Raw genomic sequence first — 19,680 nt, 5'->3', positions numbered from 1 at the left:
GCTTCCCTCACCAGTGCAGCCCCATTTCTCTGGACTGTTGTGCTTCCTGTCCCCAAATCCTTTCTGTTAGGCTCTTTTCTTATTTCTGTTAGAGTCCAGGCTACACTCTCCCCATGCAGCAAGTAGAGCGGCTGCCTCTGATATATGCAGATCAGGGGTGGGCAAACTTTTTGGCCCGAGGGCCACATCTGGGTGGCGAAATTATATCCAGGGCCATGAATGTAGGGCTGGGGAAGGGAGTTGAGAGGGGGTGTGGGAGGGGATGTGGTGTGCAGGAAGGGGCTCAGGGCAAGGGGGTTGGGGTGCAGGAGGGGTGCAGCAGGAGGCTCAGGGCAGGGCGTTGGGGTTACAGGAGGCGGAGTAGGAAGGGGCTCAGGGAAAGGGATTGGGGTGCAGCAGAGGGCTCAGGACAGGGGGTTGGGGTGCAGGTGCAGAAGGGGTTCAGGGTGTGGGGTGCAGCCCGGTGCTGCTTACCTCACGTGGCTCTGAGGTGGCAGTGGCACACAGCGGGGCTAAGGCAGGCTTCCTGCCTGCCTTGGCCCCGCACTGCTCCCGGAAGAGACCAGCATGTCCGGCAGCGGTTCCTGGGGGTGGCAGGCGGCTCTGCCATATGCTGCCCTCATCTATGAGTACCACTCCCGAAGCTCCCACTGACTGCGGTTCCCCATTCTCAGCCAATGGGAGCCATGGGGGCGGTGCCTGCAGGCGAGAGCAGCACATGGAGCCCTCTGACCCCCCCCCCCCCCGCCCTTACACCAGGGGCTGCAGGGACATGGTGCCGGCTGCTTCTGGGAGTGGTGCGGGGCTAGGACAGGCAGGGAGCCTGCCTTAGCTCCGCTGTGCCACGGGGCTGGCAATCTGACGGGCCAGACCGAAAGCTCTGAGGGGCCGGATCCGGCTCGCAGGCCGTAGTTTGCCCTCCCCTGATGTAAGTAGTAGCAGGAGGCACTTAAGATTCCTGGGATGTGGCATTTCAAAGTTACTGTATTACAGACATACTAACAAATGCCACTGAGTTGAGTGTAGAGCTTCGTATCTTTTGGCCAATTAATAGACATACACTGTTGTAGCAACATCCTCTTGGTATAAATTCAATGTGTTTTGGGGAGCTGAAGTGCGATTCGTTCTCTTGCCACCCCAAACATATGCTAACAATGCTAAAAAAAAGGAAGATTTCACTAAAGTAGTCTGACACAGAAGTTTAGTACCATCAGTACTAAAGCTTTTTAAGAGAGCTGTTTACATCTAAGTATCAGTTCTTAAGATTCTTTAAGCTCAGTTACTACAAGCCCTTCTTCTGCAACAACTTGGTTCAGCACTTAGCTTTTTGTCATATTTCAAAGTCTTGGCAGACAGACACAGCCCAGACATGGTATCTCAGCAGCTACACTGCCAATAGTCAAAATACATCTTAACCACACTCCTCTGCCCTTTCTTCTCCCTCCCCTAACATGTGAAGGAAAAGAAACATTCCCTATTCCAAGATTCATTCAAAGCATAAGGCCCTGTCCCGCAAACCACCTCTGTTTGCATTTAATGTGTGTTCCACGCGCACAACAGGCTTGCAGGATCAGGCCCAGAGACTTCTGAGGACTTTAGTAGGACTCAGGCAGTGCAGAGCCTTTGTTCTGGTCCACTGCACAGGGGTGAATTTTACCTAGTGCAACTGGACCCTTTTGTCACAATGCTCTGTTTGTTCCCTACTTGGAGTGCTGTCAAGGTGGCTGTGCAAACAATTCTGGTGTGAGTGTATTTAATTATTCCTGGGGAATTCTGCACCACTGCGCGTGCTCAGTAACGTGTCCCCCCACAGATTCTCTTTGCTTCCCCACAGACAAATGGTTTCTGTGGGGGAGCAAAGAGAGGCTACACTAGTGCTCATTCACCCCTCCCTGGCAGTGCAGGTGTGTCTATTCAGGCACCTGAAGCAGCCCAGGGAGAGGTAAGTCACCACGGGGGTGAGACGGGACAATGGAGACTGGGTTCCTCCCTGCCCCCTCACTGAGCAGCCGGGGCTAGATCAAATCAACCCCCAGAAACCTCCCCCAACTGCAGGAAACTCTGCATTGCGGGAGGAGGGGGTTGGGTGCAGGGGGTGAGGCTCTCTGGGCTGGGGGTTATGGGTGCGAGGCAGGGGGTGAGGCACTACGGGGGGGGGGGGAATTGGGTGCTGGGGGGTCCAGATGCACTGCGGTAGCGGCTTCCCATAAAGTGACCCCCTCCCCAACTTCCTGGCCCCATTGCTCCTCAGCCTCACCCCTTGCATCAGGGTCCCCCCCTCGAACCCACCCCAAATCCCCCCGAGCCTCACTCCCTGCATCCGGAGCCCCCCACTCCCAGACCTCCACCCCACTGAGCCCCAACCAGCTGCACCTTGACCCCCACCCCACCAATCCCCACTCTCCCAGCACCCAGACCTCCCACTGATTCCCCCACACCCAGACCTTGCCCCACTGCACCCTAACCACTTTCACCTGGACTCCCCTGCAGAGTCCCATGCCCCGGCACCCAGACCCCCCCCCCCCCCCCAGCTCCTGTGCATCCAGATTCCACACACACACACACACACACGTCCCACCAAACTGTCTGCATCCAGATTGCACCACATAGAACCCTGGTACACTTGAGGTAATTCTGAACCAAAAATTAAAAATTCTGCACATTTGTCAAAACAACACAATAAAACAACAACATAATCACATCATTTTCAATTATTTTGGTAATTTATTTCAAAATACTTGTCAGCAAATAATTGAAAATACTGTGTTATTCTGACAAATAAAATGTGCAAAATTTTGTAGAATTTTAAAATATTGTGTGCCGAATTCTTAAACTTTTGGTGCAGAATTCCTTCAGGAGTAATAGTATTTGTGATACTTTGAGAACTAAAATTAACTCAACCCAGTGTTTGTGAAAGCAAATAAGATTGCTAAGTAAAGCCAGTCAATATTTATTCAGGCCAATATTTCTATGCAAGAAAGTGCCTTCTTTAGAGAGAAAGAAAGGCTCTCCTAGACAGCCTTCCAGAAGATTTGGAGAGGGGGAAGGAGAAAAGCAATTAGCTAACATGAAATGACATGCAACAGCAACATTACTTACCTTTGATCTTTGTAAGGCCTTGTCTAGATGAGAAAGTTGTGCTGGTTCAAGTCAGTTTAGAAACCAAACTTAGCCAACATAACCTACAGTTGATATAAATGACTTTCAAACTGAAACAGAACACCTTCACAAGAAGTTGCACCGAATTTAATTAAGTCCATTTCTAAACTAATTTAATCAGTACAATTTTCTCATGTAGACAAAGCCTAAGTTGTCTAGCCCATTCTAGAAAAGCTTAGCACAGTCTCAGCCTGTGTGAGAATCAAGGAGATGCTTTTTAGTTTCTTGGTATTGTTTTTTCTCCCTCACAAAGAAACAATGTATTGTTTAAATGCAACTCTAATTTGGACTCAAATGTTAATACTGAGGGGGGAAATGAGTGTCACCTGTCACTCAGAGAGGAGACTTTATAGTCAATGAGTAAAATAAGGCATATGTGGGTGCTACTGACCTGCCAAGGTCACAAAAAGGAAGCTTGGATTCTTACTCATTGGTACCAAAGGGGGTGAAATAACCTTAGGGGTGCCAGAGTAAGGTGACCCACCTTCTACAGCCCATGAGAGAAACATAAAAAGGGGATTCTGTAATCAAGAATATAAACTTACCAGCTTCTACTGGCTTGGTCTTCTGATAAGTTGATGACAGTTTCTCAATATCTTCAAAAGTTGATGCATTCTACCAGAAATGAGAAAGTATCAACTACTACACAAAGCAGCACCAGTTCTCTCTTCACATGCTCATTCAGTAAACAAGGCAGCACCCACCTGCATGATCTTCTGCTGCAACATTCTAAATCAGGACTTCTACCTCCAAGGTTTATTAATTATTATTTTTAAAGCCCACTACATTTTTGGGCCTAAAACATGAAAAAGGGAATTAATTCTTTCAATACACCACACTATTTAGGGCTAACCTTCATTCAGAGACACGTCACACTAGATTCCTATTAACACTAATTTTATTACTGATTAATCTCATTTATATATTGATGAGTCATAAGAGTAGGAGACAGGGAAATTTGCTGAATGCTTGTTGTTCTGAATACAAAATAATCTTTCAGTCTGTATAACAGAAAGGTTTCTACCAAGATAAAACATCCAGCCTAAAACATAAAAAATAACTAAAAGCAAACCCTAAACAGAGAGGTAGTTTTGAGATAGGTGTTTAAATCAAGCAATAAAAATAACTAAATAAATTAAAGAGTTCCCTCAGTTAGATTTCCTGATGTTTGGAATCATGGGCAAGACAATACACTGATAAAGTAGAAGAATTTGAAGCTTTGATACTTCTGTAAGTTAACAGATAGGTTTATTTAGTGTGGTAAGCAGGTCTGTATACAGACCTTCATCTTTTAAACTTGTGAAATAAAGCAGTGTTTTTGAAAGTTTACATAAAAGACTAAAGTTAGAATTGTGGGTTCTGATGAAATTCTATCCGGGGTATATTAGACAGAGCTACTTTTAGTTTGTGGAGTGGGTAAATGACTATTCAAACAGTTCGGTGTGCTACTTACTGCAGCAGGATGATGAAACATAGCAACATCCCTTTAAATTATAAATGGACAAATGAGGTAAACACAGAGGCAACTATTTTTAATTAGTTGAGAGGACATTCACAAGGTGTAAGATGAGGTACTGTCTGGTGGTTAGAAGAGAAGACTGGCCAGCTAGATTTCAGGGTTATATTTCTTAATTCTGCTCCTCTCTGAGTGGGAATTTCGCTATCACTTAAGTCCTGTGTTTTAATTTCCCCCCTGAATATAATGGCCTTTGTAAAATCACAATAATCACCAATAATCACCTTTGTAAAATGCTTTGAGATCCTCAGATGAAAGGCGCTATATACCATATAGAATTGGAGAGGAGAATTCCCTAAGCAGGATACAAGTATAGAGATCAGAGCACTACAAATCCAGCCTCACTAATAATGGTGGAATTTTAAACCAATCGCCAGACTACTGAATTCATGATCATTTCAAACAATTTACCTTATCCATTCGATCCTTTTGTACTCCATACTTTCCACCAAACCCTTTTGAATAATCTAAAAAACAGGACAAAGAGGTCACAGTAGGCAGGTTTAATCTTTTCCCTTTTTTAAGGTCTGTTAAATGCAAATGGCCATTTCAAAAAGCAGCTACATGCAGAATTCCAAAGAAAATGCAACTTGTTTTTGACGCAAATCAGAATATATACAAACATATCTATCTACAGAAGCCTCTTCATATACCAGCAGGCAAGAAAGATGTCGTGAGCTATGTGCATGCTTTTCACATTCTTTTAGTGAAAGTTAAGCTAATAATTGCTATGTTGACAGGAACCAAGCAAAAAATAAGGGATGGCCCCTCACGGTGCACCACTTCTAGAGCACAGTCTTTCACAGTACTAACTGTTATTTCCTGTAGTATAGGTCATATTACCCAAGTTATTTTCCTTTGTTCAGAGTAGTGTGCTATCAAGTTTGCAGTAACACTTGTCAGGGCACAAGTGTCACTTAAATACTTTTTATTTGCATGGCATTCATTGAATTGATCAAGTAAAGACACACGGCTGCCAAATTCACGTTTTCTGCTATTTCAGTATTGATCCAAGGTTCATGCAAAATTAAGACAGGTGTTCCATGTATCTGCAATGGGAATGTGTCATGTAGTTCCCTTTTGCCTTATTTTAAAAATGAACAGTTACCATTCAAATGAAGAGTGCTCGAAGGTCTGTGCCTTGGAAAACTGACTTACAACTTCTTCCTTTGCTCCCATTCCCAAAATATAGGGTCCACTAATCAGTGACTTTGTGTGTGTATATTTGAACTCCTCCTAAAGCTATCCTAGACTTCAAATGTTTGGAACTAGATCACGACAGTACGTAAAATACTGGCTGCTGTTAGAAATAGCAGGCAAGCTATCTTCCTCTTTAGTGTGTATTGTCAATCAGAATAAATGCATGGCTTTATTAACCACCTTTATAAATTGCAATTATACTATTCTGATTTAGGGTTTCCAAAAGACTCTACATTATCAGACTTCTCTTTTAAGACGTCAGCAGAAAATAGAACTTGTAGTTCTTACCTGAATTATCTCACAAAGAACAAAGGCAGCTTTATAACATGCTATACTTTACTACTACACCTCTACCCCGATAGAACGTGGTCCTCGGGAGCCAAAAAATCTTACCGTGTTATAGGTGAAACCGTGTTATATCGAACTTGCTTTGGCCTCGAGCATTTCCGTTATTAATAATCACTTCCCACCCCCTGACTGACCCCTCAGAACCCCTGACCCACCCAAACCCCCCACTCCTTGTCCCCTGACTGCCCCTTCTAGAGACTCCCCTGCCCCTAACCACCCCACCCCCTATCTAAGCCCCCCCGCTCCTTGTCCCCTGACTGCCCCCTCCCGAGATGCCCCTGTCCCTAATCACCCCTGGACCCCATCCCCAACCCAACCCCCCTGCTCCCTGTCCCCTGACTGCCCCCCCCAAGACCCTCTGCCCCTTATTCAACCCCTTGGCCCCGGCCTGGCACCCTTAACACACCGCTCAGAGCAGCGTGTCGGTAGACATGCTGACACGCTGATCTGCCGGAGCACGCAGCCCCGCCCCCCCAGAGCGCTGCTTTGCCGCGTTATATTCAAATTCGTGTTATATTGGGGTAGATGTGTATTTCAACTAAGGCAAAGGGTTACATTTGGACTTTTAAGCTGGTGTGATTGAATGCTAGTGTAGAGCCATGAACTAAATATTGGAAATCTGCTTCTATTTTATTAGCTGCAGCATTTGGAATTTTATGAACCCATATCCTTAATATAGGCTTGTTATGAGATCATGTTTAACATCTCATTTTAAGGAAATAGCCTGATGTTGCTAGATAACATGGGGATAGAAATTTAAGAGAATGTCTTCTTTAGATTACTTATGGCAAACATCAGTCTTTTTACATGACTATTTAAAGTCTGTGTTAGAAGCGACTGCACTAGGAAAGTTACAACTGGAGACTGTGCCTTGTTGAGACTCATGCTTCACTAGTTTCTCCTTGTATTCAAACCCCACAGCAGATGGGTCCTGCCTCTCTGTTTGAACATGGAATTTCCCTCCAAAACCACTCTTATAATCTGAAAAAGCTACATGTAATAAGGGAGGGAAAAAGGAACAGATAAGTTTAGTTAGAAACAATAAAAAAAACATAACCGTAAGCAGCAATTCTGATGAATAAGGAGCACTTTTAGAAGAATCTGAACACTCATTTTTAAGTGTATATTCAGAATGTGAACAATTCCACTTGGGATTAGGAAGAGGCCAGCTCCACTTAATATTAACAGGAATATAAGAGAGACAATTCCATGTTCTTAGCTGTATTTTGCAGCTCTTCCAATACTGCAGACAACACTTCTCTGCACAACTGCTTATACTGTAAACATGCACTCGGATATTAAAATATGTTCATGATCAGATTGTGTGTGTATTCACAGGTACTCAAAAGAAAAATATAATATGTGAGTAGGACAATATTTAGGAGCAAATTAAGTTTATTTCATGGATACCATCACCATTTGTACTTTATAGCCCTGCTTTGAAAGGAATACAGATCAGGAGGAAAAAATCCTAAAGTTATTCCTATTTGGCACCGTCAGAAATAAGGAATATTCTTGCTACTGCTCTACAGGGAAAAAAAAAAAAATCTGTGTTCAGAACTGCTCCATTCATTGATAGCTGTTCTGGCACAGCCATTTTGATGTAAGGTGCTAAGATGAGGGCACAGATCATCCCTTCTCAAAGGAAATACCACAGGAAGTGGCAAAGGGAAAAGATGAGATCCCCTTTCAGCGTGGGAGCAGCACAGACTGATCCACTGTGGAAAAGACTATGGCTGCAGACCTTCCCATCTTCATGGAGGCCATGAAAATCTGGATGAGAAGGAAGAGGTCAGAATCACTGATGCTGAGTTTCTACCTCCTGCAGGTGTGGGAGGGGAGACAGGGCAAGGAAGACGAAAAAAGTTTGAGTACAGTGAGCAGAATTTGTCCATGAATACGAACTGGCAGTTTACATAATATAGGAATCAATTCTGACAGGCTGGCTTCCAGAATTTCACTGAAAAAAAAATCAAGAATCCAAGCTAAGTGCAGATTCATAAGGCTATTTCAACGTATCTCCCAGCACTCTGAGTCAATATATTCAGTGGCACTCAATACCAGTCATGATTTGTTAAAGGGTTGTAAAGACATTCCACCAACTGCAACACAGTAACATTTCAAACATGGAGAAGCAACTACCATGTTACTATGAAACAGTTTTACCAGAGCTGCAGAGAAAATAAACTGTAACATGAACCAGAAGTGTGTTAATAGTGTAGTTAAGAAGTTTAACTCAAATATACCTTTCTGGGATTCGTGCAGTTGCACTTTCTCCTGATGATCCCAACCAAGTGCACATTTGTCCTGTCTGTCTGTCTGTACACCAAACTTGCCTCCAAATCCTTTCACATAATCTATGTACATAAAATTCCACAAGCCATTAGTGTGATTGTTACAGATAACATTTTGAACAAAATAGTGATATTATAGATGGGACTTCATACCCTAGTATTTCATTAATGGTACTGAATTATTTTCATGGTCCATTTCCCCCTGCCAAGTCATCTCTTTAATGGGGGAAACAGCTATCCAAAAAACTAATGTAATTCAGAAAGTGCAGAATAGCCCACCCACACTATACTCTGATTTACCCTGTAGTAAGTGTCTCAACATTCACAGAATAGCTACATGGCAAGTAAGAAAAGGACAATTCTGATGCATGCAGCACACCATCTCTACACTACCAAAAAACATATTATGATATGGTTCTTTATCCAGATATCATTATTATTGCTGTTTATTAGTTACAAAGGTCCCAGTCATGCAATCTGATCTGCATCTGAAGACCATCGTGTCCTATTGACGTCTGTGAAACTCCACATGCATATCAAAGTCCTCCCATATGGATCAGATTGCAAGATTGGGGATGGATTTTGCAATTACATACTTTCTAGTTTAAAAAAAGTCTCACTGGCAAGAATGCTGATATTTTACCAGTAGACCTCCCAGCTTTGAAATTCTCACCCTTACTTAAGAGTGTTAGACTCAACCCATGCAAACTTTTATGTAATAAAGTTTAATAAAAACCTTTCTGTGATTCATGTTTCTCTGTTTTGCCTTGATATTCAAAGCCAACTGCACTTTTGTCCACTTTGTCCTTGTCAACTCCATATTTACCACCAAAGCCTCTGGAATAATCTGGAGACAGAGTAAACACAGTTTTATTTACAAATGTACAGTAAAAAGACACTATTAAGACAAGACTGCTTTAACCATAGCCACTTGTTTTAAATTATGTATTAGAAGAATACTGACATCCCTGGCTAATCTAGATCCAGGATATTAAGTCTTAAATTCTTCAGAACGTATCACCTAACATTTTCCCCTTAAGTAGGGGAAAACAAAACAGCAGTGTAAAAGCTAGCCAAAGCACTGAACAATGTGAGTAACTTTAATCTTTCAAAGAGTTCAGTTATAACTAGGCATTGAAAGAGTGAAATTACAATGGAATTCTAAGGATACATCAAGAGCAGTACGGTTGCCTTTTTTATTACTTCATGTGATAATGTGATGCAAATACATTATTTAGCACTGGTCAGAAAATGGGAAGATTTTGAGAAAAATAGGTGTCCCTTTGTTTGCTAAAAAATTTCAAAACTCTTTTTTTTTTTAAACAAACAAGCAAGCAAACATTTTTTTTTTTTAACCAGTTATAACAACACTATATTAACTCTAGAAATCTCTAAGTGTTACCTTCATATTAGGAAAATTTACATTTTAACTATCAGGTGATTTTGTTAGAAATACCTCATGGCTGTGTTTGAGCATTTAAGGGTTTAATATTAGATTGGTCAAAAAATTTCAAGGTTGCCAGAAGTTTTTTTTTTTGCAAAAAGGTTGTTGATCAGCTCTGGTTACAATGTAACTGAAACTTGACCTCGCCTTGTGCTAGTTAAACTAAAGTATATGGTTTAAAGTTCTCCTTCAAGAAGAAAAAGTTTTCAGTAACCTTTATGACTTATCTAGTGTACATAACGATACAAAAAAAATCTATCAATATTTACCAAAATGAAATAGTTTACAAGACCGTTCCTGGTAAATGCACCCGCATCACATCAAAAATAGAACAAAAACATGTATGTTGACTAACCTTTCTGAGATTCATGCTTCTCTGTTTTACCCTGGTAATCGAAGCCCACTGCACTCTTGTCTACTCTGTCGGCCTGCACTCCATATTTACCACCAAAACCACTTGAGTAATCTGAGTCCAGAGAACAAAGCACAATCAAACATATGAACTCACCATGTGTCATTGTCAATGTTGCAATGCAGAAATCCAGCATAATATCTCAGTTTCAAAATAGCTACTAGCCCACAAAATAAAATGTACAAACACAACAAGCAGAATTTAGCATAGTATTACGGCTCATGATGTCACATGTATGTGTCAGTGTTCCCTATTTGTAAATCTGGATGCTGTTAAAACTTCTGCCTAAAGTAATTTTCTGTTTAAATTAAGCTAGTGGAACCATTCATGGGTTCTGCTAGGGTTTAGTTTGCCCTTTCATTGATAGTTGTCCAAAACACAAGAACCATTTATTCCATTAATATTAACCATATTAAAATCCCCTCCCCACCAGCAAGAGATTAAATGCAAGCCTATACTCTTATTTTGATTTCTAGCATTTTTTTAAACATTAGTATGATCTTACTCCTCCACTTCCTGTCATGTAGGCAGGACAGGGCTTGGGGTGAAGATCATCACTACAAGGAGAAGGAAGGGGCACAGAATAGCAAGGCTCTGCTATGGCCCATTCTCCACTAGCATATAGTCCTTGTGGGAACTGGCATAAGTTAAAGCTGCCGCTGGGGGTTTATCTTCACCAGGGACAGGTGGCTGAAATCTAGGGAGCAGTGGCCTCTCCAGGGAGCCCAGTCTAAAATATTTTGGGGGTGGGGAACAAAGGACAAGTCAGACCCTCGAAGACAAACAGAGTATTTCATTTTGTTAAGGCCAATCGAGTAGTTTTTGAGTCCACTTACTACAAGAGAGTAGTAAATCATTTTGGACACAGAATAACTGGATAGCTGACAATGCAGGTTGAGGCCCCATTGTGCTAGGCACCTTACAAACAGTGTTTCCTCAACAGTTTCATATACAAGCTATTGTAGTACAGTCTTACAACAAGCAGCTAATATTGATAAAAGTTATTTATTTACATACACACATTCACCTCAACACGTTACCTTTTTGAGAGGCATGCTTCTCTGTTTTCCCCTGGTATTCAAAACCCACAGCAGACTGTAGGAGAAATAATAGTTATAAGCATTTCTAAAAAAAAAAGTCCGACATTAGTAGCACAATAGTCTGCTTCAACAGAAAAATATTCAGCATAAAAGAAATCAGAGCTTAGTGATGCTCTAACCCTCTTGGTTCTCGAGCATAAGTGTCTGTTTAGATTTCTGGGCCAAAATCCTCAAAACATCTTTCTCAGCCACTGCCAAAGCAGATTGTTCCCTGAAGTACATTAGGGTCTTGCCAGGTTTAGTGATTCCGTACAATGGAGCTTCCACCACTTTCAGTGGGAGGTTATTGTACCAGTCTTGGAAAGTTTCCCCACTTTGATAGTCAGCCTAGTGGTTCAGTTTGCTAGGCACCCCAAACCATGCTAAATTCCTTCACTACCTGGTATTCATCTTTCAATTCACATAAACTTATGTGCTTTGGCTAACTGGCAAGTTTTTAATCTTTTCCTTCAAATCGGGCCATCCTCCAACTTAATTGTGGGGGAAGAATTTTTGCTTCTTAAGAAAGTATTAATATCCATAATAACCAAAGCCAATTTACTGATATGCACAGAGTGCAGTGCTAAAAATGAGGGACAGCGATGTTTACACCTAGCAGTAGCAGTTTTTAGCGTGATAAAACCAATACCTTATATAAACTGATGAACGCAACTGCTGAAAGTAACTGCAATACTGTAGGAAATTACTTACCTGGTCAACTCTATCCATTTGTACTCCAAACTTGCCTCCAAAACCTCTTACTGAGTCCACTTGGGAGCAGTGTTTAGAAAGCTTAGATTGATATTCATGGCCAACAGCTGACTGAAAGAAGTTAGAAATCCAAAAATGGATTACTGCATTTAACAAAAATGGTAACACACTACACTTACTAAGTCTGAAAACAAAAGGTTTGAGAGTAGGCACCACCTAGAGGCCTGTTTATAATTTATGTGGCTCTTTAGACATGCAACTTGTCAACTTGTCAGCATTAGTAGCAGTTGCACAGTGAAAGCCATGCATGTTAAGGGTCCAATTCTGCAAAATACCCATGTAAAGATTTCTCATAGGAATAAGAATCTATAGGATTGTGTCACCAAGTTGTCAATATAGTCCTAGGAAAGAAAGTGATCAAAATCCCAGGAAAGAGTCTGGCAACACTGACTATATACTTGGTGTGTGTGTGTTTTTTTACTCAGGATTTATAAATTAAATTTATAAACTACAGAGATGGTAAAAGGAAAGATATTGAATCAAATCCTATTGCCATGATCCAAGGGAGGCCTCACTTCCAATAAAATACAAGGAGTGATAATGGTGTATGCAGCTATCGACCATACACAGTAGAAAAATCATCACTACAAACTTAAACACAAGATACTTCTTGGACAAAAGAAACTTAGTAGAATTCTGCAAGTTTAAAGCAAAAGGCTAACATCAAAGGGTGCCTAGACTGAATGCAGCATTCACATCCACCAGACATTAAATTTATCATTGGATAGCAAGAAAATTATTCAAATATAGGCTATGATGTGGTATGAAATTAAAAAAAAAACAAAACAAAAAACAAGAATTCTCATAGCCTAAAAGAAATAATCATTAATTTAGGAAAACAGGAATGACAGTTCTGGAAGATAACACCATCCATTGATCCAAAAGTTACGCAGATAGAAAATGTACTCTCTCATATACTATGTTAATTCTAGCTAAATGTCATTAGCTGCCTCAGATCACTAGTTTACTATTTGAGCCCCATGCAACTTGAACAACAAAATGTTTCTAGGAACACTATGCTTATTTCACTTTATTCCACAATCACTTCATTACACTTTGGCAAGGAATTTTTTAAACCAGAGAGAGAGAAAAGTAATCCGACTCTATTTACAAACAACACACAGTTATCACAAATTCCTGTCTTTGCAAGCAGACAATTTCAAACAGAGAACAGATATCTGCTAAAAGACTAATGGTAATCACTGAAGTAAAATCAAAATAATTTTCATTGCAGTAGAAAAGTAGGCAGCTAATTGTTGAAAGGTATTTGATTACTGGTGTAAACATTAAAACTAATATAATTGAAGTTGGTTCCCATGATCATTGGCACATTTCTGTTTTATGGTACAGAAAGCTAGAGTTATGGCTGTAAACAACTTCTGGCTAGGGCTATCGTTTCCATGAATATTTCAGTTAAGTATGCTACAGGAAGCTGCTAGACATTCTTTCTTTCCCAAAGTCTATATCAGAATAAAGAGATGACTCTTACCACTTCCCCACCATTTGCTTTTCAAGTTATCACTGTTATACAGTACAAAATGGCAAGTGACAGTACAAAGCACATTACATCTCTTATCAGTCAACAGCTTTTCCAAAGCCTGGTTTCATGACCATTTCACGGCTTAATGTTTTTTTTCCCCCCTCCCTTCTGTTCCAATCAGTCACTGGAACATGAGCCAGGCATAACATCTTAAAGTACAATTATGTCACACTGAATTACAAAGGAGCCGGGAGTAATCTTCAAATAAGACAAGATGGTATGAAATTACACACTGGAAAGTGCATCTTACTCTAGCTACTGATAAAGCTTCAAATTTGCACTAATATAGTACTAGTATAACCCCCAAACTCTGCACTCTGTGTCCAAACTGAATAATTTGGTCAGACACTGGAAAATGTGACAAGTGTGCCTATGCTGAGTGAGAGGGCTCTGCAATTATTAGTCCAATCTAATGGCTGGAGCTGCTGCCACAGCCCTTCCACAACTCCTCTCCACGAATGAAAAGTCTGCTGCACATGGCTCTGCCAAAGATTGAGGAGCTGAGTTCTGTGGCATAGATCTCTAGCTCTGGCTCACAGCATATTGTCCAATGCAGTGGAATGGCAATGGTTCCGCTGCATCAGGCCCCTCTGTACCCATGGATCTGTAGATGAGTGGGGGGAGGTAGAGAATTGGTTTTGATTCAAGTGAACATAACCTTATATCAGCAGAACCCTGGCAGCTATATAATACTTGTGCTTTAGTTTTTGATGGTTTTGAGAACAATCTGCACTGAACATTTGGCCATTGAGGAATGCTTATTTTTCATTCTCAGCCTACTGGGATACGCAAAAAATACTAAAAACCTTGATTCCCAAATCAGCATCTTTCTCTGCAGAATACAGTATTGCTTTAATATCTCTGGCAGACATATATGGAGTACACTGGAATTTTAAATTCAACTGACCATCCCTGATACAATAGGAAGATGTTAGGTGGAATTCCATACTGGAATTCTCGAATATCTTATTAAATGAATCACCTGGGCTCAAAGTTCTACCATCTACTCTGTCCAGAGAAGCATTTGGGCAACTGGCCTGAAAATTGTATGGGAACATGTTATCACTGAAACACATATACATTTCTTAACACTTACCCAAGCTGCTTCCATGAGTCAAGATGACTGATAATACAATACAAAAATGAGACATGCACAGCCCATACCAAAATCCAATAGACTGCATTTTGCAATCAGCCTTGCTTTGGGAAGTTTGCTGCTGATTCAGAGAGCCACTAATAGGAGTGTCCCAAGTTGAAATCCTTGTGAAATGAGCAGTTCAGAACTGGCATAAAACATAAAACTGGACTCTTTTTTAAATGAGCACAAGGTCACCAGAAGCCTTGGCTAGCTAAGCAAAAGGTGAGTTTTGAAAATACCTCCAGTTGCAAAGAATTATATTCTCAAAACAGAGAGGTGAAGCTTTGCTGAACATAATATTCTGAAGCAATTGTCCACTTACAAAATGTGGAAATTATGAATCTGAATATAATAAAGATGTTGCCAAATTCTGCATGTCAACTCTGATTTATATGTAGGTTAGATACTTCTTTATAATTCTGACCAACCCAGTATGTCTCTTTCATGTAGCTTGTTGATAACGTGTGGTGGCCAGTTTTCAGTGACATTAATGACTTTTTTAAGGGGATGGAAAAAAAAAATGTTCAAAGCAGTGCAGATAATTTATTCACACATCTTTCAATAACTTTGTGGAAGATCGGTGGCTAAATCCCACAGCACTGTTTTGAAAGTCTTAAACTGTATGTTTAGCCAGATGTTTTTCTTCCTGCTTTATCAAATTCAACTAATTAAATCTGTACACTGTTTTATCTTCTTCCATGGCACCACATCAGAATGGAAAGCGTCTCTTCCTATTTCATAACTAAACACCAAGTGTTAAGTACTCAAAGATGTATCTCTGTATATTTAAAATATTCAAAAGATTGATTTAAAAAAACCTAGCTCCCCTGGAAACCCGTGGTGAAGCAGTACTCTGGTAGATTTTAATTAATCCTGGAGCTCTGACCCATGCAGTTATGCAAGTGATCAGTTAAGTCCACATCAAACTTATGACACTTAGACTTCAGGGCAAAATCCTGGCCCACTGAAGTCAATGGTTAAGCTCCCATTCAGTTAAAAGGAAACAGGATTTCGCCTGCAGTGAAGAGCTAGGTAGATGCTCTTGGAAAGGAAGGGACTGATCTTTTAAAGGATAAATAATTGTATGGTATTGTGGTATCATTTTAAAGATCCGTTTGTACCATCATGAGTACTGATGGGGCAGACATCCAGACAGTTAAAATTTTGTTCTTTTACAGAAAGTTAAGTGTTACAAATACAGCACTATCTGCAATATTTGTTATTAACTCCGTTCCCCCCCACCCCATCCACTTAGAAGCAGTCTTAGCATTTGTTTATTTAATGCATTCAGTTAGAATCCTAAATGGATGAGGGGAGGCATAAGTAGCCAGCATGAGAGAGCTTGGAGTCCACAAGGTAGACTTAATAACTTAATCCAATAATTCTCTTACCCCAGTTCTCCACTGATTTGTGTTAGCCTGTTTTAAGGGTACAGAGGGTTATATAGCAAATTTCTGTGAAACAATAGGGCCCTGCCTACAAACAAACCAAAATCTGTTGGATATGATTAACAGGTAATGGAGTATCTTGGAAACCATCTTGCTAGGTACCCACAAAGTTAATTAAGCAAGAAACTAAAATGTAATCTTATTTAGGCCTCAATATTTTAGCTCTAATTTTCTTATAGTGCAGTATTGTGCTGCAATGATATTACAAGTTGGATAACTAATGGGGGCAGTTGAGCAACTAGAACAACTTCTAGTCAGCATCTTTTAATGTTAATACCATCAGTAAGCATGCAGTTATTTTAAAAAAAACCTAAGGATCATTAATATTTATACTTTGCACTGATGTTGACAGTGGTTTTAAACATTGACTCAATAGTTTATATTTCAAAGATGATAGTTGCAATCTGCCTAAAATACAAAGCCATTTTCTGGGTATCTGGGTTACTTCTCGCTGCTCATTTTTTCATACTTTTTTGAAGTGAGCGCTAGCTTCTAATTCAAGAAAATATAAATACATATATTTATTCATTCATCCTTAGGCAGTCGCAAGTACACAAAGAATTGATGCAGCAAATGAAATAGAAAATGGATTTATTCATATCTAGGTGCTTTCTTAATTTAGAAGAGTATCTTTAGAAACCTACACATTTACAGGAGGAGAAAGACCACAGGGCTATGAATTTTTGTTTATTGCCTGTGATCAGTCCATGATTTTTACTAAAATTACCCATGACTAAATCTTAGCCTTACTAATGAGCACATGACACGAGCAAGCAGACCAGGTCTAAAAATCACAAGACCAGGAAGAGGTGTGGAGCACCAATACATCAGTTCTCAAAAAGGCTTCCCTTTGTTACTCACAGATGACCCACTAACTCCCTTGAGTAAAATGAGACACAGGACCTGATCACACAGAGCCTAGATCTACAGAAAGGTTTTACAAGTATAACTAGCGTTAGTGGAGTGATAATTTTGCTGACAGTTACATCAGCAAAAGCCCTAGAGCAGACACAGTTATACCAGAATAAAGATGGTTTATGCTGTCATAAGTTATTTTGATTCCCAAACTGGAATAATCTATAGCAGTATGAGCACTTTTATACAGATATAACTGCATATATACTAGAGAGTTTGCAACTTTTACTGTACTGATATAATTAAATCAGCAAAACTTTTATATAGACACACCTAATTCACAAAAATAATCCCATCCCACTGACTACAATGGTATTTACTTAGGTGAGTAAGGCTTGCATTATCAGACCCATCCGCAATACATCTCCTGAGAAGATATTTTACACTTACTTTATCCATACGGTCTTGTTCCACACCAAACTTCCCTCCATAGCCACGGGAAGCTTTTGGTCCTGTTTCAAGCTCTTTCTCCTTGAGGCTCTGGTGTTCTTGGAACACATTCTCTCTCAGTTGGTGAATGCTTTAAAACAGAGAATCTGGTAGTTATATAATAAATTTTATAGACATGGTTAACGTTAAGACTTCCTCAGAGACAAGACTTTCTACTTGATGTGCTAATTTTGCATCCAAAAACCTGATCTTAACTTTAGGATTAGAAGATAAATGCTGGTAAGTGTACAATATGTATTTAATTATTATTTTTTTTTAACCTTCAGTACACCAAGCACTTCAAGTCTGGTTTTAAGAACTTTGACATTCATTTCATTGTGAAATTTGTTTTTAAAAAACAAAAAAATCCAGAACCCTTCATTTTAAGATCTACCATCCTGCATTGGGGCTATAACAGGGAAGAGTAGTTTGCTATTTGATATTAATCCTGAAAAGTTGATTACCTAGTTACCAAATATGATTTTTTTTTTTGTTTACCCTATCTAGGTATTTATATGACCCTCATCACTGTACCATTCTCTCTTCTCCTCCTCACCCCTTTCTTGTTAGTTCTCCCCTAGTGTGGGGTTTTTTTTGAGGGGGGAGAGAGGGGGAAAAAAAAGACTGTAAGCTTTTCATGGCAGGGACCATCTCTTCCAGTGCATTTGTACAATACCTACTGCAATGGGGTCCTAATTCCAGTTGAGGCTTTTGGACATTAATATAAAACAAGGAGGAGCTGAAAATAGGTTGATTTCCTTTCCCTTCTGCCAAGCTCTCTCTCCGGAAACAGGAAAAGAGGCTGGATGTAGAGGGAAAACCAATGATCTGTGCTTGACACTTCTCACATGAGTTTAAAGCTGCCTAAAGCATAATTGCTGTATATTTAGCCTGTAAATATCAGCAATGTACTCCAGAGAGTAAAACTGATCCCTAAAGTTCACAAGAATTGCTGTACTGGGTCAGACCAACAGTCCATCTAGCCCTGTATCCAGTCTTCCAACAGTGGCTAGTGCCAGATGCTTCAAAGGGAATGAACAGAACAGGGCAATTATCAAGTGATCCATCCCCTGTTGTCCACTCCCGGTTTTAGTCAGTTAGAGGCTTAGGACACCCAGACCATGAGGTTGCATCGCTTATCATCTTAGCTAATAGTTATAGTTCTGGCCTTCACAACATCCCAGCAATGAGTTCCCCAAGCTGACTGTGCATTTTATGAAGGTGTATTTCCTTTTGTTTCTCTTAAACCTGCTACCTATTAATTTGAGTGACCTCTGATTCTTGTGTTATGTGAAGGGGTAAACAACACTTCCTTATTCACTTTCTCCACACCAGTCATGATTGTAGAGACCCCTGTCATAGTGTCCCCTCCTTAGTCATCTCTTTTCCAAGCTGAATGCTCCCAATCCTTTTATTCTCTCCTCACATGGAAGCTGTTCCATACCCCACTTTTGTTGTCCTTCTCTGTACCTTTTCCAATTCCAGTTTTTTGAGAAAAGGCAACCAGAACTGTACGCAGCATTCAAAGTGTGGGCATAGCATGTATTTATATAGTGGCATTATGATATTTTCTGTCTTACGATCTATCCCTTTCCTAATGGTTCCAAACGTTGTTAGCTTTTTTCACTACTGCTGCACATTGAGCAGATGTTTTCTGCTCAAAGTAGGCCATTTAACTATTAAAAATAATTCCCTATTTTCAGCATTTGTGACCTTTTACTCCTTCAGCAAACAATGGGCACCTACATACTGCAGTGACTAGTGCCCTATGAATATGTAAGATAGAAGGAAGAGCTAGAACACTCTTTAGCTTTCAAAAGCAGAAGTCAGTTTTGAGACTAAAATTTCAAGCATGCCTTGTTAAGAAGTACGAGATTGAGAATTTGGTTGTAAAGGCACCTTACCATTTAAACAAGCTCGTGAGCTGATGGTCCATTGTGACACATGCATTTTCCTTTCAGATAGAGGCTAAAATATTGTTACAATA

The 19,680-nt window shown here is 40.3% G+C and overlaps 1 protein-coding gene across 3 annotated transcripts in view; it reads right to left on the bottom strand.

Moving 5' to 3' along the window:
• The window catches only part of CTTN (cortactin), a 36,494-nt gene that overhangs the window by 8,525 nt on the left and 8,289 nt on the right, over positions 1-19,680 (bottom strand). For all 3 annotated transcript variants that reach the window (XM_077818513.1, XM_077818512.1, XM_077818514.1), the window contains exons 4-11: positions 17,655-17,784; positions 12,164-12,274; positions 11,414-11,468; positions 10,317-10,427; positions 9,254-9,364; positions 8,470-8,580; positions 5,087-5,142; positions 3,705-3,774 (exon numbers count right to left, since the gene is read on the bottom strand). In XM_077818513.1, the coding sequence (XP_077674639.1) occupies positions 3,705-3,774; positions 5,087-5,142; positions 8,470-8,580; positions 9,254-9,364; positions 10,317-10,427; positions 11,414-11,468; positions 12,164-12,274; positions 17,655-17,784 (755 nt within the window). The remainder of the gene's footprint in view (positions 1-3,704; positions 3,775-5,086; positions 5,143-8,469; positions 8,581-9,253; positions 9,365-10,316; positions 10,428-11,413; positions 11,469-12,163; positions 12,275-17,654; positions 17,785-19,680) is intronic.

Source organism: Eretmochelys imbricata, chromosome 6 (assembly GCF_965152235.1).
Source record: "Eretmochelys imbricata isolate rEreImb1 chromosome 6, rEreImb1.hap1, whole genome shotgun sequence".
Classification (NCBI taxonomy): Eukaryota; Metazoa; Chordata; order Testudines; family Cheloniidae; genus Eretmochelys; species Eretmochelys imbricata.
This window is presented reverse-complemented; position numbering and strand designations above follow the sequence as displayed.